Source organism: Thunnus thynnus, chromosome 19 (assembly GCF_963924715.1).
Source record: "Thunnus thynnus chromosome 19, fThuThy2.1, whole genome shotgun sequence".
NCBI lineage: Eukaryota > Metazoa > Chordata > Actinopteri > Scombriformes > Scombridae > Thunnus > Thunnus thynnus.
The window spans coordinates 28,967,511-28,993,980 of record NC_089535.1 but is presented as its reverse complement, the minus strand read 5'-3'; the positions used below and the strand labels follow the sequence as shown (position 1 = coordinate 28,993,980).

The window sequence follows — 26,470 nt, the reverse complement described above, 5'->3', positions numbered from 1 at the left end:
GAGTCTACAGCCGTGCTGAAGCACTCTGTGAGGCTTTATTTAGGTACAGCAATGCTTTGAGCTAAGTGCTAATGTAAGTGTACTAATGTTAGGGTTAGGGTAGACGTGCTGATGTTTACCATGTTCACCATCTTAGTTTTGTATATAAGCATGCTAGTATTTGTTAGCAGCAGAGACAATTTGGTCTAGAGAAAAGTGGTGGACTTACTGTCACTGCCATCCCTAGACCTGTGCTGATAGTGTGGTTAAAAATGAGGTAAGTTGGTGAGTGGGTAAGTGGATATAGCAGCCCGAGACACCTACATCAACAGGTAAAAACTGCCTTATAATATCTGGAAACACCGGTGGATGTAAAAACTCACATATAACAAAGTGTTTAAAAGGCCCAGGGAGAAGTAAGGAGAGTCCGACTCTAAAAACAAATTCTTTGATGGAGCTGACAGAATAATGACAGGAACATTATGGATCAGGAGCTGTTAACATAGGCATGGTGTGAGATACATAATATTTTTGCCAGTAGAAGATGTATTACCAGGTATCTGACCACTAGATGGCAGTATTACTACTTGTTTAAAAACCTGCATGCCTGTTCCCATGGCAACATTTACAGGGCTCCACTGCCACTGTATTGACACTGCATCTGGTGTTAGAAAGAAAGTTTGAAAAATATCAATAATATATGTCACATTCATGATGGGCATCTGATATATCATACAGTGGCAAAGCAAAAGAATAATACACTCCTGACCAAGGTGTACACTAATGACACCGAGATCCAGATTAACACGATTGACAAAATGAATACCACAGAATCGATATAAATGTCAAAAAATATTTTCAAAGGTGTAGAAACACGAATCTAGATTGTAATGTTTGTTTTAAAATTGAACAGATGGCCTTTTTTTCATATACTGCAAATTTCTATTCAAAAAACAGAATTAAATAAGTGAATGAAATGAAAAATAAATAAAATAAAAGCTACTTTTTTAAAAGCCAAACTTTCAAAACCTCTTCATCATTGATATCATGCACATGACACAAACTGAAGAAAAACTACAACAGAGCAAACATACAAAAGTCCTAATTCCAGTATCTGTGCATCCTCATTAAATGTCTTCTTTATTTAATAGTTGACAGTGGAAAACTGAGGGAGACAGAGAAGTATACATACTGAACTGGAGGTCTTCATGATCTCAAGGCTGGATATGAACCCAGAACATGAACTTTCTGTATGCAGAAGGAGCCTTACGGTCTCAGTATGCTTCAAACAAAGCACTCATCAAACACAGGTGGAATTGGGAGGTTCTCCCCATTTGTGTGTTTCATGGCATCAAGACAACAAAGAGTCGCAGAAAAGACAGAGTTGTTGGAGAGAGATCAGGAGGCTATCATTTCAGGTGTTTCATCCTGCCCTTGAGTGTGGACATTCCGAACAGATAGAAACACCTTTCTATTCAGACGACAGGTAGACAGGTTGTACAAACAAGTTTGTCTGAAGCATACTGAGACCTTCAGCCACAGCTCTGAACATAGCCATGCTTACCATGAGGCAGTATGCACAAACCAGCGTCCAAAACTAATATTTTGGCTCAGGCGCCACTGGCTGCCCGACAAAAGATAAAACTAATAAAAATCTACATGACAATGATACTTTATACAGGCCAAAATAACTGATATACATTTTACACAGAAATATACAGAAACACATTGTATTCAACACAAAAAAGATGTTTCCACATAATTATGAATTTCAGATATCAGAATTATGACATAATTATGTATTGACCTTTTAATTATGATAAAATTAGTCTGTACATTGTGAGGAAAATGATAACACTTACTCTTATGGGTCCTGTTATTTCTTAATAATTACACAGGACGGTTCCGGGACAGAACTATTCAATTTGGTACCAATTACAAGAAATATCGATACATACATACATGAAGTACCAACTGATTTATTTTAAGTTTTTAAGAAAGAAGTAATAGTTTCAATTGCAACTTGTGGTCTTCAAGATGTTTGCTTGATTGATACACATAATCAACCAACTCCCACAACATGACCTGAAAACTAGTAACTGGACCTTGAGTGAAAGTTTTTTTTTTTTTGTCAGACTATTTGCAAGGTCAAAATGAACTTTCATGCTCAAATTTTAGTCAGCTGACCTGACTAATAAGAAGGTTACACTAGCAGATAATTGCTATTAATCTAAATAATCCACTAATTATTCCCAATCAATTAAATGTGATTAATTGTCAATATAGCAATTTGACACTTCATTTTCCCTATACCCAAAACCAAATTTCATACTGAAGCCATACCCAAGGAATTAGTTAGGTTAGTTTCCAGGAAATTTAAATATTAGAAATATTGGCAATCATTAAATAAAGTGTTACTCTAATATCTCTGAAACATTTCCTAACATGAAGTTCTTCTTCCATTGTTACAAGATGTGCTACGTCATAATTATGAGATATGAAAGTCAAAATTGAGAGAAACTATCTGATTTTTATTATGAAGGCATTGAACTCCCATGGATATATGCCACTCTGTTAGTTTGTAAAGCTACTGGTGTGTAGAGAGTTATGGCAGTACTGTGTGAAACATTCACCAAAGAGCAGTTGCACAGGTTCAGTGTAACCCTTGCTCAGTCACTTGTACAGTGGATCCTATTTTTGCTTTGTTCTTTACCTGCTGGCTGCTATGTGTAGATACACAGGAATTAAGGTTCAAATTCAAGTAACATTAGGCGAGTTCATGGCCTTAGCAGCAGAGAAATGTACACACTGGCACAGTGTGTAAAGCAGTGAAACACGTGATCAATCAGTAATCCCGTTTCTCACAAAGAAACTGTTCTTTTGTCCACAGAGAGCAGAGACGGCTGAATGCTGACATCTATCAGTGTGCCTGGACCTGCACTTAACCCACTGGCCTCTAGACACCTTTAAGATGACTGATTACATTGAAGTGAATGAGAAACTTAAAGAGTAATAAGTCAGTCTTTTCTCTTGTTTCAATATGATGTTTAAGGGTAGGTTACATTTTAACTGGCTGTGAAGTTATCTCTCCCTGTTGCAATTACACTGTAAAATACAGGAAATAATCTGCAGTTCACGTCCAAAAATGCATTCTTAGGGCATTTTCAGACCTGCACTGTTAAGTCTGGTTGAATGAGACTCCGGGCAGATCTGACCACAGCAATCATATATGGGTGCAGAACACAAAAAACCCAACAAAAAAACAAAAACAAACAAAGTGATCTAAGCGACTAAGTTCAGCTTAGTCACACGAAGATTTGTTGCCAGGATGGCAGTAAACCTACATGCACTTCCAGGCCTAAGAGACCCTTTAGATTTGACTAAAGCTCAAATTCTATTTACCGCATCCACAAAGCTGCAAGGACCCGCATGAATCAGAACGCTGAACCCTAAGAAGAGCTTTAGCTGCACTTAACAATGCATTTTTTCACGGAACTACAACTGTGGATTCTGTCCCCCAATCCCATACATACATATTGGGATACCCATATAATGAGGTTGCATCACAACCAGCATGGACAGCAGGAATGAGTACAGCGACCAATAACTCTTCCAACGTACATGTGGCATGTGTGTGTTCTGTTGTATTGAGATGGACTTGAATTTACTAAAAATAATCGCCCTGTGGAGTTTTATTACAACCAAACACTTCTGTCCACATTTAGTGCGTCCTTGAGGTCTAAAACCCTATCCACACATATGCACCCACACACTGGAGATGTGACAGGACGCCACTCATTGTGAAGAACCCTGAAAAACAAGGTGGCTTTACTACTCAAAGACTAAAAAGTCTCTGTGATGTGGGGAAGCTGAGGGAGGTTCGATTCATTTCTCCCAATTATCGATCAGAGCTGTCTCTGATACAACTTCAACAAGCTACTGGGAATTGAATGAGGAAACTTCTTAACAGAAAACATCATTCAGGAAATGAACTACTTGGTCATGTGCCAGTATGGCGGCAACAAAATAAAACAGGAGCTGATTACACAGATTATACGCTCCACGCACATACACTTACAAGCTTCAGGCTCATGAAAGCCAAGCGAGTCTGCCACTTTGTATCTGTATGTGTGAATGCACTGCAACAAACATTTTTATTCTATTTTTAAAATATTTTAAAACCTGCATTGTTAAACTGCCTAGCAGTCTTCTTCACTGCCTTTTGCTGGAGCATTGTTACATTCCATGGTGGAACACTGCCACCAACTGTCTGTCAATGGAACAGAGTGAAAGTGTCAGCAGGAAGGTGTATTGTGCCAGATGTGTGCTTCTGACTGCTTTGGAACACCACTAGTGGTCAAAAACTCCACAGGGTTCCTTTAAAGCTTAAAGGGACAGTGCATTTTTTGAAGTGTATGAGGTAGTTATCCATAGTCAGTGTATTACCTGCAGTAGATAAAAACCTAAAACAAATCAATATCAACTATATTTAGAATCACTGCTTTACCTTGCTGTCAGGCAGCCCTTTCCTTTGGCACTACATTTTCTCAACTGTAGAACTTCCGTATTCCTACACATGTCAGGCTCTGCTTGGGTCAGAAAGTGCTGTTGCGGTATAATACAGTGAGCAGCATGCATAGAAATATGGAAGGTCTATGGTTGAGAAGATGTACTAAGGAAAGAGCTGTTTGACAGCAAGGTTAAGGGGTGAAAATATTCTAAATACAATGTACACTTAAGCTGATATTGATTTTTTTTAGGTGGCTAAAATACGTTTTGCTGCTGGCCTCGTCCACAGCAGTACATTACTTAGCTTCCGTGTCGGTACTCCTGTCTGCTTTTCCAAACTGGGAGCATGCTGGTACAAATCTACTGCAGGTAATACACTGACTATGGATAACTATCTCATACATTCCCACAAAAAATGCAAACTGTCCCTTTAAAGAGGCTTGTGTATGTGGGCGTGTTGGCTTGATTGACAGGTGTATCCACCTATTACACTCAGCCATGGTGCTTGCCGTTTGCAGAGTTTCTAGCTTCAAAAAGTGTGAAGTGTGAACCCAAACTCCCAGTGAGTGATGACACTGTATGCTACAGTCACTGCAGAGCAAGTACAATCTGTGAACAGGGATAAAGAACAACAGCAGCATTCAAATGTCTCCTGGTGTCACTCCCTGTGTGCTGGGTGACCCTTCATGACTTATCCACTAAGACTAATTTGACCATTTCTCCTAGCTGTAGCTGTGTCTTCAAAGCTTTCATATGATGAATATTTTTGTTCAAAAACCTAAAAATATTTCATGATGATAAGAGCCTTCCAAAACACCCTGAATCAACACTATTAATAGATCATTTCCAAGAATTTGCTATCTGGATTCAGGGCAGGAGGGAAATTATGTTTAAAAATCCAGGCAGGACTATTTCATTTTTGTCATAATTTCAAATCCTGAATGCAAAATGCCTTAAAATTAATTGCAATTAAATGACATTAAAATGTGATGGTTTCTTTTGACGCTGTTGTATTAGATCTGTTAAAGATAAAAGACAGAAGCAAAGATTTAGTTTGTAGCTTTGATTCATGTTTGTTGGGTGTATATAACCAACTTGAAGCTGTACAAATCCATCCTAGAGGACGGAGCTTAAATTCAGAGGCAGTGAATGAACAAATAAATGACGGCAACATGACATCCAAAACCCTCTGTTCTTGTCTTTTTCTTTTTTAGAAAAAGAATGAGAAATGTTTTTGCTTGTGGACTCCTTTCTAGTGCGTAGCCTCAGAGGCTACCACCTTGATCAGCTGATGCCTGAGACACATGTCCCCGACCGTCTTCTGTCCGTCGCTCTCTTCCTCTGTCCCTGTGAAAAGTGACTTTCCTTTGTCACTCTCCTTTTCATTTCAAGCCCGAGACTGTCTCTGCATAAGACTGTCAGGCCTTGTTTGTGTGTCTGTCTGTGATAGACAGGTGGCTGAGCAGCTTCAGTCTCTCTACTGGCCAGTCTTCTTATCCTTCTGGAAACTGAAGCTGGTCCGGCGGCTCAGTTTCCGCTGCTTCTGGGCAAAGTAATCGGCCCTTGAGGTGCTAGCCCGCGACTCCAGGATATAGTTCACCTGTTGATGGATAGTGTTTCATTCATGAAAAGTTCTAAAATTTTCATTTGAAACATTCAACTTTATCTTTGACATTCACAGGCCTTCACCATAGATATAATGAAATATCATTACATTACATTATCAAAATGATCTCCATCATGGTAACATTGTAAGTAGGTATAAAGGACATTTTTAAGTGTCTATTAATGTACCAACAACTACAACTCCTGAACCAAGACTAAACTTAGCACAAAAAGTAAGGAAATTTGTGTTTGGTAGATTATTTCTTTGTTGTAATGATGCTTCTTTGCAATAAATCTTATACAGTTGGAAAGCCTGTTTATTTCCCTTTTAAATGGTGCCACATTTGTAAGGAACATGCATTTGTGGGATGAGCAGCAGAGCTGAGTGTGCGGGTTGCACCCATGAAAAATTTGCCAACACAGGGTTACCAGTGAAGTACCGGTATAAATTTACTTTATTTTACTTTTACTAAATACTGGTATCAAATTTTACTTTAGTACAATATGTACTTTATATCTTCCACCATTGTACAGACTGGTCTTCCATCTCTTTCAGTCTCTGCTGCCACTTGCTTTGTCATATCCAGTAGATGTCACTGAATGATATTTGAATGGGAACAAATGGCAATCATGGCACCCTGAAATAGCTCATAAAAAGCAGAATTATGGGCTAGAAGAGTTTTTTATGTCCAGACTAACTCTAACTGTTAAACCTGTGTCCTTGCAAAAACGGATACAGAGCACAGCACAGACATCCAGCCATAACTCACCTTTAGCACTATTTCATTGACAGTAGCAGCATCAGACTCAAAGTAGAGAGGCTTGTAGTCATGGTTGCTGAGATAGGTGACCTTAAATATTGCGTGACCTGTAACACACAGAGGAAACATGCCTAATGATACAGAAATGGACGATGAAAAATGATGCACAGATCGCTTTACCCATCATCCCTTCTCTCCCTGTCTGCACATCTTCAGTCGTGTCTTTGTGTGATCTGAGTGGTACACCATGGAAGTGTCATATCTCCTCAGAGCTGAGGAAGAGGACTGGCTGTGGAATGTGTGCAGGATAAAAAAAGTAAATAATCCAGAAGGAAAAACCTTCAGATTCTTCACGGGACACAAATTTGTTAACAAGATTTTGTAAATTGTCAAATTGATTGGCAGGCTGAATTTTATGGATTATCGTGGGAGATGAAGGTGCTAAAATAAGCCAGAGACTGGCATGATATGTACTATGAAAATATCTTTACATGACAAAAAAGGCAAAGTAAATATTTACAGTATGTGACTGTATTTATTCCTTCACTGGATCTGTCAGCTCTAATGTGATAAAATGTAATCCAGTTACCTAAAACAGATCCTGTTCAGCCTGTTACACACTGATCATGCAACAGAAAATGTCACTGCAAATATTTAAGACTAGAGATGACCTGAGCCCATCCAGGCATATTTTAAAGGATCTGTATCGACTAGACCCGATCAAATGTAGATCCTTTCTTTACTCTGCTGTCCACCTCAGCCTGCTCTCTTTTACAACAGCTAGGTTCTACAGAACAGCATTTCACTACTGAGTGAAAATTAGGCCCCATTTACACTTGGTATAAAAATCTGGTTCCATAAGCCTTTGCATTTAAACCTGATATTCATAAGCGCTTGTGTTATCTTGATTCTACCTACATTGTGATCGGATCTTAATATGCATGGCACAACAAACACGGCACATCCTAGATCAAGGGATGTGATACTGCTACTTGTATCTTTTGCCCCGCTTGCTTAAGATAGCAGGAAAAGGTGGAGTTAGGTGACCTTTCAACTTGCTGGGTGGATTTTCTTCTTCAGAATGTTGCCACACCATATGCACTGCATTTACACCTGCTGAGATCTGATCACAATGTTAGCAAACCTTCAGATGGGGTCTGGCCTATCTGACTGCATTCCTATCACATTCTTAGTGCATTTACATCTGCACTAACAGGCAATTTTCCTTGTCCAGATAGGATATCTAGATACAAGGTGTACTGTAAATGCAAGGTATAAATGGGATCTTAGAGTGCGTGAATGTGTAAAATTATTTAGGTGCATAGGTGCGAGTGAGTTCTGACACAAATTTGGCGAAATACACAGATTCATTGAGTTCAGATGCTAACAAGTCTGTCATCTTACCTCTTTCTTTCTCATTGGTGAAGAGTATCAGTGTAAAAAACATTCAGAAAGCAGCTTCTCATTTTTAGCTGGCTCCAACCGCCACTTTCATTGGTGAAAATGACAAGCATCAACAGAGGCTGATCATATCAGCTGTCGCTAACCAACGTTAATTCTGTGAGCAACTTGATGGTGGGCAAAAATTAATCATGTCTATTGTCTGGTTTAAGTGCTCTCTGCAGCAGTGATACAAGCTTCTGTCTAGCTGATTGTGTCACATCAATTTCAGGAGCCACAGTTCTTCCAGTTAAACTTGATAGTTTGATCGTTTTGAACAGGAGCAGGATCAAATAGCTTGTGAAAAATACAATTTTGTTGTCTACAGCTGTTATTTAATATGCCAAATAGCCTCAACACTTAAGTATTGAAGGACTAGGATCAGGACCAGGGCCAAAGCTTGTGTTCAGTGAGAGTTGATCATGGAGAAACTCCATTTGTTGAATAAGATATGAGATGCTATAAAAAGCTCCAGAACAGCTACTATATGAACCTAGATGTGAGATTATTATGGTCAACTGCTTCTTACAAGGTGAACTTGTAAGTAAGTATGGACGAGAAGTCCTTGTGGTGCTCAGAAAAGAATGTAAACATAAAGACAGGGCCCGAGTCACTTCTTCTATTTCCATGAAATGTCATGCATGGGTGCTTGAACGGCACACTGTGACTTTTTATTAATGTACAGACATTTCAGGCCGAGCCCTTCTTCAGCCTGCTGATTGTTAAATAGTTAAATGTCAACATCTACAGTTCCATGACACCTAAGCAAACTCCATCTGCAGCATGAAGATCATGCAATATAATGGAAAGCTACAGAACAGATACTAATCCTAAAACCTAAACAGAATGATTTCCGGGCCTGACATTACTGTATTTGGTTCTGTAAATCTGAAACAGGAAAGGATCATGAAATGTCGTATTGTGTTCAGTTTAGTAGGAAGTGCAAAAGATAAAAATCTGTAAATGTATGTTTTACCGAGTGTTCTCGGTAAAAAAGTTATATTAAAGCGGTGACTGCTACGCTGTGCTGAGCATGTATCTGGATGTGTGCAAACATACAGTGAGGTAGAAAAGGTGCTGCTTCTAGGAGGTGGTTTCTCTAGTGAATTGTGTACAGATATGATAAATGAGCGACTGTTTCCAATGTCCACTTACTGGGGCTTCTCTCCTCTACAAGGTCACAGGCACAGAGGTGGTCTGAGTCGATAGAGATGGGTTTCTGCCGAATCCAGAACTTTGTACTGGCCTTCTGATTGGTGACAGGATCAATCTCAACTTTCTCTCCTGAAATGCCTGAAGAGGAAGCTACATGTCAGTTTGTGGATGGAAATACATTCATACATATGATAATCACTCATTATTGGACAGCTGACCTGCAATATATTGGACCAGACTACTATGGGATGAATTACCATTAAATTTTATACAGACATTCATGGTCCCCAGCAGATGAATACTATTGATTTTGGTCTGACTTTTCCTCTAGCGTCACCATGAGTTTGACATTTCTGAATGAAATATCTCAACAACTAGTGGATGGATTTCCATGAAATTTAGTGCAGACATCTGTTTTCCCCTCAGGACAAACTTAAACTGTAATACCATTGGAGGTTCACTGACTTTTCATCTAGCGCCATTATCAGGTCAAAATTACAATTTTTCCAATACTTTGGTTTGTGACTTCAGACCTGAAAACCTAATAACATTCCTTCAGTTTCAGATGTACTTTGTGTTTAGTGCTAATTAGCAGATGATAGCCTTCTAACACACCAAACATGGTAAACATCAGCATGTTAGCAATGTCATTGTGAGCATGTTAGCATGCTAATGTTAGCATTTAAATCAAAGCACTGCTGTGCCTCAGTACATCCTCACAGAGCTGCTAACATGGCTGTAGACTCTTATTGACTGTTTTCCACTGTTTTTATTTCGCATTGTGTTGTTTTATAGGAACATGATAAAGCAGTTAATAGTTAAATATTGTATGTGCACCATGCTCATGCCACATCCATTGTGAAGCTGATGTGCACTTGTAAATTCTTTGAAAAGCCAAGTTTCATTTGACAGTCCCAGTTTATTACCATTTAAAACAACAAAACAGGAAACTAAAACAGCATGTGAAGGCCTGTGAAACAGGGAAACTCGACAGAATGGGGACACCTCAAGCTCATCAAAGCCACCAGTGGTGACAGCTGTGTATTTACATTATAGAGCATCTCTCTGTGTGAATCTGGTTATAGGCTTTGTATTGAGCACACTTCCATGATCTTTATTAAAGTCGCAGAGTTATGGATTACAGAGCCAAACACAGACACACAGCTACTGCTGTATGACAGGTTTGTCAGCTGCCAATCACATCGTTGAATGTGAGGAATTGGAAATAAAGAGACAAGAGATAAACCCAGTTGTCAATCAAAAGACAGGCATCAGTGTTCCACTGGGAATCAAACTGGGCTGTTCATCCTCATGGAGGTCTGGGAAATGATGAAACCTAATAGTAACTGTGAACAGTATGTTTGTCTGTTCTAATGTAAGTGGCTACTGTTAGCATGCCTGGTTACCTAAATTACAAGCTACAGTAGTGACCTAAGACTTCTAAGGTCAAGAATTAGCATATCATTAGCTAACTACACTATCTTTTGAGTTCTGTTAGAAAAAGCTTACATAATAATGTACATAGTACTGTACTATAATACTAGCACTAACTAGCTCTACCCTGCAATACAAGAACATTGCTCCTTTATGTTCTACATGGATCATCAGCTGGTGAGGATGCTGACTTTTTGCCTGTCATTAAACAACACTTAACATGATATCATGTATGTAGCCATCAAATGCATATTTAGAACACTTAAGCTGTTTTTCATTTTTAAATGAGTCAGCCATTAAAATGCCAACCTGAGATTCCAACCAACTTATCAGGTTAATTTGTTAGCCAACTACAGCTGATAAAATCTGCTAGCACTAGTTGTCATTACAGCTGGTGTTTGACGGTTGCCAGAGAAAAATTAGAAGCTTCTTTTGTCTTTTTCTGTCCAGAATCAAGGACCCGCTGTTTGGAGTTGTACATCTACCAACAGTGTCATTGTAAACTGCAATCCATTATATTGAATATTTCCTAGACCAAAGGTTATTTTGTGTAACTTTAGAGTTAGACCAGGAGAAAGATGGTTCTGCGTGTTGGGGTTAGCCTGTAGTAAGCAGTATGTACCTAGCTGAACATCTGTGGTGAAGCGCAGCTTGTGGATCATACTGATCTTGAAGGACTTATAGTGGTGACTGCTCAGCATGTCTTGGACTGTGGTGATGTCAATAGGGGGGTCTTCCTCTGAGCTCTCCTCACCCCTAGAGCCTGGAGAAAGAGGAAAAAAAACAAAAACCTTAGTCTTGATTTTGATCTACAGTATAACTTGAGAGTGACTCATTTAGGACCCAAACTATCCTGAGAAGAGAAATCCCTACTCAAACAATTAAATCTACACCTCCTGTCAGGTTAGAGGTGAAGTGAAGCTGGTAGAGAGTAACCAGCTGAGGAGACAAGGCAGTACAGGAACACAACTGACATACTTGAATTACTTACTGTTTTCCCTGACCAGGCAAAACTCCAGGGTGTTCTGGCTCTCCAGTGTAGAGTCCAGATCCACTGCAACATTGGGCTCTGTCTGCTTCTCCAGACGATACATGGGCCCTGTTGGCGAATGATGGAGTCAGAACACAGCAACACACCAAATTTTTTGTTGTTCAAAGTTTTGAGGTTGGTCGGGGACAACTGTAATTCTTATTGATGCTCCATCTCAAGGGATAATTCTGTTATTTCAGTTCAGTTTGTGGCCATAAGTCCTGTGGATAATAATAAGATTGTACTCACAAACCTAAACTGGTTAGGGGTAGGGTTTGGGTTAAAGTGAACTAACTCCAAATAAAGTGGATATGATCATTTGAAAAAACTGTTGGTTTGTTTCCAGACTGACTGCTCATGTTTCTTGACTTCTTTTTAGTGGTGTCAAGGTGTTCCATTGACTTTGCTGAGTACAATCTTACCATAGCTAACAGGAATGGTGATGATAACCAATAGGAATGATAGATACACAAACACTCAAATTGTTATAAACAACTTACACTTGTAAACTGAACAGATACAGTAGATTAAACACAAGGCATCTCCATGTAAACAACATGCAACAAGCACACATATTGGATAAATTGATGTTTCTAATAACTGTTGTGTCAAAGACAGTTTCTTCAACTGTTTTTGACCTGTGATCCCTTTTTTCAGTCCCCAAATTTCCAGTTATTAGTTTTTGTGTTACCATGTCAATTTGAGTAAGGAAAAAGATCCAGTCTGTCCCAGAGAGTGTTGCATTCCCCTAAGACTGCCTCCTCACAAAAAACTGCAAATGCAAATGTCCATTACCCATAACCCTCTATGATCTACTAACACTGGCGATTTCAGGAGTTCAGTATGCTTCATACAAACAGTTTGTCTGATGTGTTGTCTGACCATGTCTGAATGCTGTGTGTTTATATCTGTTGCAAACAGCCACACTTGTAGGCAAGTTGAAAGCCTGCTGTGATAGCCTCCTCCTGGCTGCATCCCACTGCCCCCCTGACTGCTCTCCAACAACTTGGTGTCTTTTGTGTAACTCTGTAGTCTCAAAAAGACAGGGTTGCTGCACACTTTTTGAAATCAAATTTAAAGCTAAAATTTTAAGACCTTTTCAAGACCTTGACAGAAAAAAATGTAATACCATTTCCACAGCAAAACAAATGCACATTTGGACTAAGCTTTATGTGTGAAATCAATCTGACAATATTAATAGGGATATTTTTGTATCTCCATATAACAATAGATGTAAAATCACATAACGTAATCAAATTAATGGCTAATGCGATGAACTGTGTCCCACTGTTACACTTTACATTAGATAAAACTCTTGTGTTAAAAAAACATTTTAATTTGAAAATTTTTAATTATAATTTGCTTGGAATTGTTGATTTCAACAACACTCTGTAAAACAATAAGTTCTTGCACTCACAGAGTAGGCTATATTTCTCATCCAACCAGGCATCACCTACAATTTCAGACCAACCATAATTAAAAAATAAGACTTTTTAAGACATTTTATGACCTTAAATTCAGAAAATCTAATTTAAGACATTTATAGACTTTTTAAGGATCCATAGGAACCCTGAAACAGCTTGAGAGAAGTCCCAACCACTTCATAAAGGGGGCATGTTGGATTGTCTGTGTCAAAAAGTTGCCAAAAATGTTGGATGCACCCACCAAATTGCAATGTTGGAAGGTGCGAGGGAGGGAGGTTTCAGACACTGTAATACCATCCAACAAGCATTTTGTTTGAAGCATACTAAGCCCCTACATTTTTTCATTATGTATTTTATTCTCTATAACTGTAAATATCATTTATATGTCTTACAAATTGATATTTCATCAGAAGAGTGCAAAGTGAAAAGGTTTGACCTCTTCTGTGATTCCAGTTTTCTGGCTCCTGTCACACTCATCAAAGACCAATGTTACCTTGGTCACTGTAGTTCTACTCCACCTAAGCTCCAGCCTCTTTTGGCAGACCAACAAAAGCTTGTATTCAGTCTGTTTCTCTCTCCCTCTGTCCATTATTAGATTCCTAGTCTTTCCTGTAATGTGGACCCACTTTTGTTTGACCTCTTCAGGTCAGATAAAGCAAGATACAATTACCTGCCCTCAGTAATGAAATACAAACATAAAATAAATACAATGGACTGCCTAAAGAGTAGGTCCAAGCAGTAACCATCATTCTGCTTTTTATCAGAGAGATGGTTTTACTCTTGTTGACTGCTATGGGCACTGCTGCAGAAGCCACTAGCTCAGGAGAAGATGATGCGGCCTTAGGAAATCCATAAGAGACTTAAAGAACTTGTCTCTCTGATTGAATAAATATATCTCAGACTGAGACACTATGAAGGGATAGTACTACTTACTGTATTTGCTCTCCCATGAATGACAATGTTGTAGTTTTGTAAAATTGCATGAAAGTGGACCCAACAGGGTCAAAAAAGGGTGAGCTGGGCTGGAATGGAACATTTCAATCCTTTCCTTTTCTCATCACAAAGGGCAACACATACATGAAAGCAACCAGTCAAACATTTATCCTTTAATTGTACATTTTCTGACCAATACTGCAAATGAAATTGCTATCATTTTCTGGAAATTAAAATCCATGCCTTCATTTGTGGTCTACCTAGTATTAAATAAGATACATTTATCCAAAGCATCATCAAAAACTGACCTTGTTTTTACATAAACAGGCACAGATAAAATGATGCAGTTGCTTAGTGTTGAGGTCCAAGGTTCAAACAAGACAGTCAGAGAAAAGTCAAATGCTAAATAGACTTGGCTCACATTTATTAAGATATTATGTCAGCGGTATACAGAATATCATTAAGTAAGTATAGTCATCAAAAGCAATGTTAAACTTATTGAAAACAGCTAAATCCATGGCCAGTTATGGTAATAATGACAAATTGCTAGTTTTCTGCTAAGAGTATTGACTAATTCATGTCTGACAGTGTTTGCATGTTAGCTGCTTGAGCTATCATTAGCTTCAACAATCTGACGTAATGGCACCTTCAGTCAATGAATGGAAAGATTCACGTCAGTGTTTCCCCTATAACAGTACAGGCCAACGAGTACCCCCGCCAGAGCAAAAAATATTTTTTTTAAATGCAAAAAATAACGCCAAATATCCACTAATTCAGAAATCAATAGCGTTTTGGAGCCTCTAAGCAGCGCTGTTTTGAAATGTGAGTCAACATCTGTGTCTGGGAAACTCTAGGCAGCGTAGCTCCTTTTAAGGAATAGGGCAGTGTGTAGGCAAGTGAGTGGTTAAACGACAGAGCGAGCGTCAGAAAAGTGACGGTGAATGCGAGAGGGGCAGAGGAAAAGGTTAGCAGTAAGTTGTCAGTCTGGCAGTAAATGTACAGTACAGACTACAGTGTGTCAGTTAATAAATGCCAGCAACTTGTCAAGACCAAGAAAAGTGACATCTGTTGTTTCCCCAACTGCTGGAAAAGTGAAGGGGTTTAGCTCCAAAGTTAGCAACAATGGGTTAGCATAACCTGAAGACGCTAACAGAGAAATAGAGAACAGAGAAATGTGTGGCTGCTAATCACTCCCCCCCACCCGCCAGGCCAAACCACTTAACCTCGAGGAAACACTGCACATCTTCTACCGTGATTACAAGACCATACCAGTGGTTTGGCATGTTTTCACACATTTTCAACTAATCACATACTCTCAAAGGAATAGTTTGATATTTTGGGAAAAGGCCTATTGTCTTTTTTTTTACAGTGGTTATGTTCTGGACTATTTCTTGGTTGGGAACAGTTGCCATGCAACCAGCAGAGACTACAGGAAGTTACTGCTTCCAGACAAGATAGTCCCCCCAAACAATACAATAGTTACAATATCTTGCAACAAACAACATATGATGTGTTAATTAGTGAGCATTAGAGGTGTGAGTAGGTGGATTTCGTTAACCCTCCACAAAGCAAGGCTAGCTGTTTCCTCCTGCTTCCATTCTTTAGATTAAATAGAAATAAAAATGTATTCTTTATGCTAAGCTGCAGGCTCCAACTTCATATTTACTGAGCAGAGATAAGAGTCAATTGTCTCCTCTAACCCTCAGTGTACTTCCCAAAATGTCAAACTATTCCTCAGCATCACAGCAAACCATTTAGCAAATGGTACTGTTTATAAAAATGGATGTATTATTCCCCACTGTTCCAGTCAGCCTTTGCTTTCCATTCATTTCCCTTCTGTAATAAAATCAAATCAATTAGAAGACTACTGAAGCTTGCTTGAACTGTGCAAATCCATTAAAATCATTTAGTCTGTATTAAGTTTTGTCAAATGTAATCATTGTCATTATTGCCCTGTAGGAACACAATTCCAATTGCATGGACATTTAAACTGTTTTGAACATGGCCACCTTAATGACCAGAGGACATGTGCTCTGTTGAAGGAAATAACTTATACAACATACGAATCCTTCTTTTTGACTTAACAAATTTCTTAGTCCTTTCAACATCCCATAGTCCGCGTCTGCACAACATAATCTATCTAGTAGAGGAATAAAAAGAAAATATACTGTACAAACATCAAGCACACACACTCACTTCCCCGGAGCTCTGGCAGCTCATTTGTAGTTCAAACACAGCCCATCATCTGAGGCCCCGCCGTCACCACCTACCCAAATGTCACCACAGTTTGCCTGATAATGTGCACAAGCACCATTCAATACTCTCATATCTACTGGCACAGGCCACATTGTTTTATATTCCACTGCAGCTTTCCAGCACATCATATTTCACAGCCTCTTCTAGTCAGTCGTGCTCATCCCCGTTTCTGCCAGGACCTGACGCTAATTTAGCACTATTTCTTTATGGTGTTGGCTTGAGAATTTTAGAATTCTATTACAAGTACACACACAGGCTGATACTAAGTTTAAGCGCTTAACTCTTCAGACTACAATACCTTACCAACCCAGTTAAAGCTGCAACTAACAATTATTTTCATTATTGATTAATCTGTTGATTATTTTCTCAATTAATCAATTAGTTGTTTGGTCCATAAAATGTCAGAAAATGATGAAAAACTGTTTCCCAAAGCCCAAGGTGATGCCCTCAAGTGCCTTTGTTCTGACCACCAGTCCATAACTCAAAGATATTCAGTTTACTGTCATAGAGGACTAAACTTTTGACTGGTACTGTAGTTCTTTCTATGTTTCCTTCTTCTTAAGACTGTCTGTCATGCTGCTGTATGTTAAAATTCCCCTGGTGATTAATTAAGTCTTATCTATAAATATATAAAATGTACATATCCATAAATAATACAAAGATTTGGAGATAAAAATAACCTTGGACAAATCAGGTACTTAATTGAAGGTAAATTGAACAACACATTGTAGCATTGTATCAGCAACTACGTATTACTGTATGGAGTGACATTTAGGATGGCTGATCACATTCTGTAAGTTAATCACATGATCACTATGCCAGTGAGAAGACATACATAATTATTCCAACACAGCAACACTGCAGGACCTTGGATTGTCCTTTTAAAAAGAGAATGTGTGTACGGGAGAGAGAAGAGGAAGAATCTGAGTCTTGTGAGTAAATACAGTAAATGATCAATACTCATCTAAATGTAAATGAGACAATAGCTCTCTCTTGACTGTGTATGTGTGAGGGTGTACACACATAAGAGTATGTGTGTGTATGGAGATAGTGGGAGGGTTGAGTTACCATCTGGGCGGTATGCCACTAATAATGGTCAACAACCTGATCACCATCTCTCATACACTGACTCACCTTCAGACAAGGCTTTACAGAGGGGGACACATGGTTTTAAATGCAACTCCAATTTTATGTCTCAAACTGAGGTGAGGGAAGTGAAGATACATAAAGACAGAATGCACTCCTATCTGGTCTGTCTATAGCTTCCACAGTGACACTAAAAAGAGATGCTCTGCATTAATGCTACAAGGTGTCATTACCTGAGCCTTTCTGTGAGCCTTTCCTCTTCTTGAGGGCTTTCTGGAGAATTTCCTTCATGGTTACCTTTAGACTGTCCACAGGGATTAGAGAGAAACCATGAGCAGCATTTCTAAAAGGGAAAAAAGCAGGAAAGGTTAAAGATGACTCTGTAGATTTATCTCAATCATCCAGACAGAAAAGTGTAATAAACATCACTGCACTGGGCCTGTAACAGTACAACTGAAGACACCTAACTGTTCATACCAATGGCTTCTTAAATTCTGACTTCATAGACATACGGACCTCCCACCCTAGTTTCACAGCTATACACTGGTAGTAAGTATCTCTCATTTGGTGAAATTGGCCCGAATATAAGACAATGTTTTATTCTGAAATTTACATTTGACAAAATGGGGGTCTTTTATTCAAGGACTAGGCAATTCCATGTTCACGACCTTTTTTAAATGACAGAGTACTGCTGTGACACCGGCTCCAACAGAGAGTGTTGCAGTAGCCTTAATGTTGCTAAGCTTGCAAGTGAGTCTGTTTATAGTGAGAGATGCTGCATGATGCATATTTTCAAATATTTGTTTGGAAACACCACAGAAACCTTCAGAGCCTGTAAAATAGTATTTTGTTCAGTTGGATATCTGTTCATTTTTACAGTCCTGGTACAGACAGTACAAACAGCATGATGCTGCAAATTAGTCCTGTAATCAGGAGCAGGATAACATCTACATATTCATGTACATATTAATTATTTGCATAAATTTGTTGCTTATTTCTTACTTACATTCTGACAAACAGTGACTGTCTGGAAGCGAGGCCAGGTGAGGAGTATTTCTCCACCAAGGCCAGAGTGCTAAAGCCAAACTTGTGGATTGGCTCATTGGAGTCCAGTGGAGGGAAGTCAGTGTCCACCTCGCCATCATCCTCCGCAATGTGGAGGCAGTAGGCATTCACATTCTCACTGTATATAGACAAGAGGGGGACAGACAGACAAGTACAGAGCCAGACAGAAGAAGAGTGTGTCACACAGAAAAGGACTTTCTAGGAAACTGGCACTGAAATGTGTTTGTACTCACTTGAGTTTGGGTTCTCGTCCCTCACTTGTGTACTGCCAACAGATGAGCCCAATGAGGTCATGGACGCGGGCGTTGGCGATGGTTACAACAGTCATTGGATGAACTTTCTCCTGAGCTATTTGCATTGAGAGGTAGACGTCTATCTTTTTTGTAGCCGTTGTGCCGATGTGACCCTAAGAGGTGAGGAAGTGATGGAGAAGAGACAGTGAGTACATCATGCAGAGAAAAACCCTGATTACAGACAGTAAAGAGATAAAAATGTCAAAATGCTGCACTGCTCTGTTTGGTTCCATTTTTTAATTGATCAAGCAAGACAAAACACAACAGCTGATTGAACACAGACATGACGGAACATACAAGCATTACATTACAAAGATTTTCAGACAGGCAGAGGGTAGAGTGCAAGAGGGCATTGTATTTGTTTCTTTGTGTATGTATATGAGGCAAATGTATCTGTATCAGTAAAACAATGAATGGATAAAAATCAAAAACAAAGAGACAAAAGTAAAGAAAAAGGCTCTTAGGAGGAGGTTGAACAGCTGAGGGCAACACCCTCTTCCTACCTGTGAACCACCTCCAGACTCCCATTGTTATCATCATCATCATTAGTATAATTTCCTATTAATCCAGTCAACTAAATCAGTTCAGATCAGTAACTATGGGGATAAATGGTAATATGATGAATTAATGTAGACTTCTTTGTCTTATCAGTTGCAGTTAAGTCTTCATTAAATCACATTTACCATTGATATTTATTTAGGAACAAAATTGTCATTTTAAATTGACAGAAAACTGCTACTTTCACAATGAAATTTTAAAATCACAATCGATGTTTTTGTAAATTTGTAAATCAACTGTGATTGCTCATTAGAATGAAGGTTTGGAGTATTGGGTTCATTTAATCAAACAGATATACAGCAAAATAAACCAATCTGCCTATTTTCCCTTGTCTACAAAATGATTTTAATGATCATTTAAATATAAGTTTCCTTTAAAGAAGATTCAAATAAATAGGAGCGAGATGTGGAAAACCTCACCTTGCCATCAAATTTGGAGTATTCATTGAAGGGGTTGTTGAGCTGCTGGGGACACTGCTCCAGCCGCAGTGAAAGGGTAGATTTGGTACCTGTTGTCCGAGGCCTGTCTTTAAAGTCTCGTTTTTCAAACAAAGAACCCAGATCCTCCACTAAACAGGAAGCATAAGAGCAAAAATGCAGCAAACAATGAGTTTCATTTATTACTACAACTTTTCTTGATGCTGTAATCTATACACATAGATGGAAGGGGTGAGTACAGGCCTTTTTCCATTGCAAATACTTTGACTTGTCATAGAAGGTCCTGACCCCAGGTAGGTAACCACTAGCCTTAGCTATGGATCAAGTGGACTATTAGTGGTTTCAAAGTATCATTACTATTTAATATAATATCGTAGGAAATAATGTCTCATCAGCCTTCTTATTCAGAAGTATGCAGTATGCAATGCAGTATGTATTTAAAATGAGCTAGGAACACTACCTGATTGGGAGGATGACCTCTCTTTCCACTGAATGTTTTTACATTTGATTTGGTTCTGCCGCTCTTTCCTTAGCCTTTCAAGTCTTTGGGCTGCAAAAAAGAGAACAATTGTTACATTTCAGTCACACTCAAACAGGCAAAAGATATTCTCTGAAAACCTGGTGACTGGTGATGGTGAAAAAAGTCAGCATTAGGTAAACCAAACCATTAAAATACCAGTTTAGTGTACACTTTGGTTCAAACACGTTCATATCTTTCTTTGGGTTTGTGAGAGCAAAAAGAAGAGAAAGGAACATTTAATGCAGGTAAACAGGATGTACACAAAGCAAAAGGAGACTGTCTGCCATGTGATATTGACTGACATGACCCACCTAATAAAGACAGTCAAGTACACAGATATTTATATTAAATAAAACTTGTCTACTGTGTAAAACATTTTTGTTCATCCCTCTTATCTTACCAGCAGCCCCGGGTTTCTCACGGTTATCTTGTTGGAGTCCTGATGAGACAGCCACCACAGGTCAGTTCTCAATCTCAAAATCTCAGTCAATCTGAAAGGATTGCAGCTTTCTACCCAGAACCCAGAACCATGACCAGCACTCCACCAAACTTATTACAAGAATCAAGGAAGCCAAAAGGAGACATGCTGTCTACCTTTGGACTCCCTCTAACACCAAACCAAACCACATTGACCTTCCAAATAAAACACTCTTTTCATTTGATTCAGACTCACTATACTCAGTTTTTACACCCACATCCCAGCCTTACAAACAGTGTACTCATTTGTTGATCCAAGCTTGATTATGACACCAAACCTTGTATTCTGACATGGTCCTTGAAATGAAAACAGACCAATAGTTGCTGTCTAGTATAAAGAATGTCTCATAAAGGTGGTTATCAGGTGCTGGATATTTTCACATTAATCAAATCATAAGCAAAATAACTGCATTTACTTACTTTGTCTTTCACACAAACATGTTACATCTCTGCATATTTGCTGTAATTTGGTTGCTTCTATTGGCAACCACTTTTTCTGTGGTGGGAAAAATAAACAATAACTCGGTTTCCATCCAAATATAGCGCAAATTTCAACAAAATTTATAGAAATTCAGCACCAGCCACTGCTGCTATGCAAATTTTTGGAGTCGGGTTGACGAGATAGCTGCTACCAACAGCTGGTGGTGCTAATCGTCACGTCGGTGCCATTAAACCAGTGTAGAAGAAGAGGACACAAGATTATGTCCTCAAACGGTGAATAACAATGTAGAAAACATGATGGAAATATGGCATTTCTGTTTGTTTCATGTATTAATTTGAGGAATGATACCTTCTCCTTGTCGCTCCACACAGATCTGTTGTTTTTGTCTCTTCAGTGGATGTTAAAGACACATGCTTCATGTACGACAAAGTCTGTTTCCATTGCACTTTGTCACATTTTGCTTATATACGCCAACTTTTACACCTCAGCCAAGCATAACAACTTTTTTGTGATGTTTCAGGGTTTTTTTTTCAAATTTTCAGCGTTTCGTTATTTATGTTAAAAAAATGCGAATAAAAACAGATGGATGGAAACACACCTAATCACTGCATCTCTCTCCTCTAGTGTAGAATTGTCTGTCTACAGAAGTGAGAGTGCTGCTGACACACTGAGGACAACCAATAAGATCAGCACCAAAACTGACACAGCCAAAAAGTGAATGGAAGAGAAGTAAGAAAGTGAATCAAAGTTTGGAGGGCACAGCAGATTAAACAGAAACAGCAGACACACTCTGTGCTTCAGGATATGAATGTAGCAAATTCACCTCCCAACAGTGTTTACTAGGCTCTGAGAAAGTACAGATATTAAATCCTCATGGATTTAAAATTCATAGCACAGGCAATAATAATTCACTTTGTTTGCAGGTGCAGATTTACATATGTCTCTTTTATAATGGTGGTCTATGGGGAAAATGCTTTTTGGGCTGCAGATTTGGTTTGTTGGAGTGGTTGGCCACTCTTACTACATAGCTAATAATTATCAAACTAACTTCAGTCTGGGGTCTGACCTGCAGTACTGCTTATATCAGCACCACTGCTTGTTCTCCCTGCAGCTTAATACGCCTAATATTATATTTCATAAAATATAATAATTTTCATGGTGGAGGCACTCTTTATTTCAGGCGAGGCAGAGTGCCACCACAATAAAATAATGCAGGAATCCCTAGATAGAATTTGCAAGCCACCTTCCAATTTGACCATTTCTTGCGGAAAGTGAAAGGAAAAGGAAAACTCCAGTTTATTAAAACTTGGATTTAATTTTCGTACTCACCAAAGTAATTGCTGAGATGTGGGAACACAGTGACATCACAAGGTCTAGTCAGATGATCAGACAGGTTGGAAACAAACCAATAGTTTATCCAGATCATCTAAACCACTTTATTTAGAGGTCAAACTTAAAAGCGGGTGCACCTGAGTGAGTACGGAAGTTCAAAGTTGAAGCAGGAAGTTGGTCTGTAAACTGATGGATGTTTATGACACACTTTGGATAATCTTTTTATCATTCACTCTTTGTTTTCTCTTTCACACAAGTTTGCTTCCAAACTGTCTGACTGCTCATGTTTCGTGACCCAACCTAATTTAAATCATGTTGCCGTGAGATCTCAGCTATTGCTTTGGTGAGTACAATGTTATGTGTAAGTGCACTCTGTCAGCACTTAGTCCCTGTGGCCTACTGCTCTAAGGTGCATATTGTGCTTTCACAGCATCCCTGGTTTGATTCCAGCTGGGGACATTTGTTGCATGTCATTCCCCACATACCTCTACTGTCAAACAATCCAATAAAATCAAAAATGTCCAGAGCACAGAACAAGCACCAAGACATTTGACTCCCACTCCTTTGCCACAGCCACTGACATATATTCACTTTCCCATGTCTGCTTAATGGCATAATAAAAATATGATCTGTGCTACTAACCTCATAGCAATTAATAAAACTCAAAAAATGAATCTAATCCCATGCTCTCCACCTGTGAAGCAACAACCTTCAAGCACACAATTTGACTTGAGCCTCACTGAACCCCTGGCCCAGATTAGACACACAACCCGTCCAAACAGGTGCAGCACAGGCTTTCTGGCTGCCCCCACCATAATCTCAGGGGGGAGGTGTGCCTGACAGAAAGCCTGCCCTGCTAACTAGTCTGACCAGGAGATGAGCCTACCTGTGTTGGAGCGCCGGCGGATACCAAAGTCCCAGCTGGAGGTGATGTCCATGGACTGGGAGAGATCACAGGCGTGATTGTCTGTCACACTGCTGCCCCCCTCACTCAGGGAGCCTGACCCCGTTGACCCACAGCTGCTGCCGGGCACCAGAGCCAGCTGGCACTTCTCCAGATCCACATCCTGGTCTATTAGTACCATCTCACACATTCCTGTATCATCACTGGTCACATGAGACTGTCTAATGTGGGCCAGAATGATGGCTGGATTGTCCAAGAAAGCCATTTCGTCTCCTTTAGAAAGTCCAGCTCAGAGCTTTGGATGTTTTCTCTTTCTGTCTTCACCTTTTTGCCTATATGCCAGAGGATCCCTTCTCTCCCTTTCAGTCTCTCTCTGAGACTGTTAATGCAGTGTCTGATGATGTCGTTTCCATCTCCTTATCTGTATTTATTCTCTCTGCTCCAAGGTAGGAACGGTGCCAGTAACTGTTAGGGGAGAGATTAGAGTCATTACATGATGCAGGCTGGAAACTTAAAGATTATAATTAAAACTATTAGAAAATGAATGTGTAAACATTTACCAGATATGGTTGAGAAGATGTGCAACACAAAATCAGTCTTTCTCAAAATGGGCTATTCACTATTGTTTTGGCAAAAATAAATACATCACACACTATGTTTTCTAATTAATAGCTTTGGAGTCAATGGTAATCTATATACTTCACTGAAAGTATTCTGTCCTACAATTCATGGTATAGTAACTTGAACAGTAAATATGGTAAGAAGCTGGCGAGGGTTGTCAGGAGGCGAGGAGAAAGCATCAGTGTATCACAGAGAAAACTGCATCTCTGTCCTTTAGGGCTGCAACTAACGATTATTTTCTCGATTAACTGATTAGTTGTTTGTTCCGTAAAATGTCAAAAAAATGTTGATCACTGTTTCCCAGAGCCCAAGGTCTTCAAATGTCTTGTTTTGTCCTGACTAACAGTCCACCTTCCAAAGATATTCAGTTTACTGTCATAGGGGACTAAAGAAACCAGAAAATATTCACATTTGAGAAGCTGCAATCAGAGAATTTTTTTCTTTAAAAATGATTCAAAATAATGAATTGATTATCAAAATATTTGGCGATTCATTTAATAGTTGGCAACTAATCGATTAATCGGCTAATTGTTGCAGCTCTACTGTCCTTAAAAGTTTACAAAATTCTGGTATGCACCATGGATGACTTTGGCAAAAACATATGAAAAATCTATCTGAAACTCAAAAGCTAACAGTTCATTTGTTACTTTCACCAGTCTGCAAGAGACAGAAGTAAAGCACAGCCTGGTGGAGACATGGTCTCCATAGATTTTCAATATCTTATTAGAGAATTTGTCCAATGTGGGTAACACATCCCTGTAAACAGGCAGCCTAGAGTCTAAATATACAATACTAGTCCTTTATGCATCACAGCACTGTGTGTTTATGACTGAGAGACAGTAGATTACTGAAACACCAAGTTACTTTATAATCCATATCTCCTGCCATTCATGATGTTACTTCAACATATAGATAATGTCAGCGGTCACAGCCATATGTGTTATTAGGAATAGCTTGGAGTCATTCAACAGTCAAATGAATAATGTGATTGTGTGTTGTCATAATACTGACGTTTTTTCAGTGACTTCTCAGACTGGGTGTCAGCCATCACTGAACATTAGTATTGACTGATAAACACAACCCTCCTTACAAATAATAGGTTTGACTGTTCTGAGTATTTACACTATGAACACAAGCTGTTGATCATTTCAACACGGAGATGAGAACTGCGAGCAAGGGCAAAACAGTATCACCTACTTGAAATAGTGTGTGTGAGTTACAGGATGCTCTAACACACTACAGTGGTAGGAAATGATTTATGTTAGCGAACAAACGCCACATGAGCAACCACACATTATAACAAATATATGTAGTAGTTCCCGCTGTGTGTGGGGTTTATTTCATGTTTAAAAGCAAGTTCACTTAAAAGAGCTTCTTCGACTGAGGCTTACTACAGCTAATGCTAAGCTATCAAAACAATGTGATGGCAAGTTTATGCTTTGTCACGTGAAACAAAAAAAATAGATATTAACAGTTTCATGGTCGGTTCCTCTGAAGAAGGAAGTGTCTTATATTCAATTATACTCTCAAACACTTTCACCCAACTGCCCGGTTAGCTAGTGGTGATTCCGACAGCTAGGTTGACGTTAGCTTAGATTATGTGTTTCCTAGCTTTTCTGACCCTTGCTACCTGTCTTAAATCCTTCACATTATTAGGTTAGTGTTCACTTGTTAAAAGATGAAACAATGTATAGGCTAGATATTCATTTCAAACTGTGAAAACATTTAACCATGAATGTTTAGGCTAGCTGACTGTGCTCAGCTGCTATCACAGCCTCCGACACTAGTTAGTTTCTGACGGTGTCCCACCTTTAGAAGTCACGTCCGATGAGGGAAAGAAATGTCCACAATGCCCCATGTCATCTACGCACACTCCAAACACTGACAATAACTCATTTCATTTGAAATATATGTAAATTACAGTGTAGGAAAATCATAATACAACTGCAAGTCAATGCAGTGGCTACTGCTGCACTCTGCCAGCCGGAGCAGCCCGATTTCGCTTCCGGTTCCTTTTTTTCAGAATAAAAGACAAACAAACTAAAACGATTTAGTTTGTGTAGTTTTGCAGAGCCACACTGCAGCCAAACAACACATGCAATACTACACATGCTAAAAATTGCTCTATATACATATGTCTCTACTTATAATCACAGAAATGGGTCAGATTAACCCTCTGGGGGGGGCCTTGGCCCCTATGGACCCCCAG

The 26,470-nt window shown here is 39.1% G+C and overlaps 1 protein-coding gene across 1 annotated transcript; it reads right to left on the bottom strand.

Annotated features, from left to right (window-relative positions):
- Positions 1-1,084: 1,084 nt before the first annotated feature.
- On the bottom strand, positions 1,085-26,264 carry mapkap1 (MAPK associated protein 1). The gene is made up of 12 exons (XM_067573774.1): positions 26,071-26,264; positions 23,623-24,105; positions 20,426-20,515; positions 19,948-20,096; positions 18,911-19,083; positions 18,619-18,795; positions 17,846-17,955; positions 11,875-11,982; positions 11,506-11,646; positions 9,450-9,587; positions 6,864-6,961; positions 1,085-6,088 (listed from the first exon to the last, which is right to left on the bottom strand). The coding sequence occupies exons 2-12, from the start codon at positions 23,903-23,905 to the stop codon at positions 5,966-5,968; spliced, it is 1,590 nt and encodes a 529-aa protein (XP_067429875.1). The 5' UTR covers positions 23,906-24,105; positions 26,071-26,264; the 3' UTR covers positions 1,085-5,965.
- Positions 26,265-26,470: the final 206 nt, after the last annotated feature.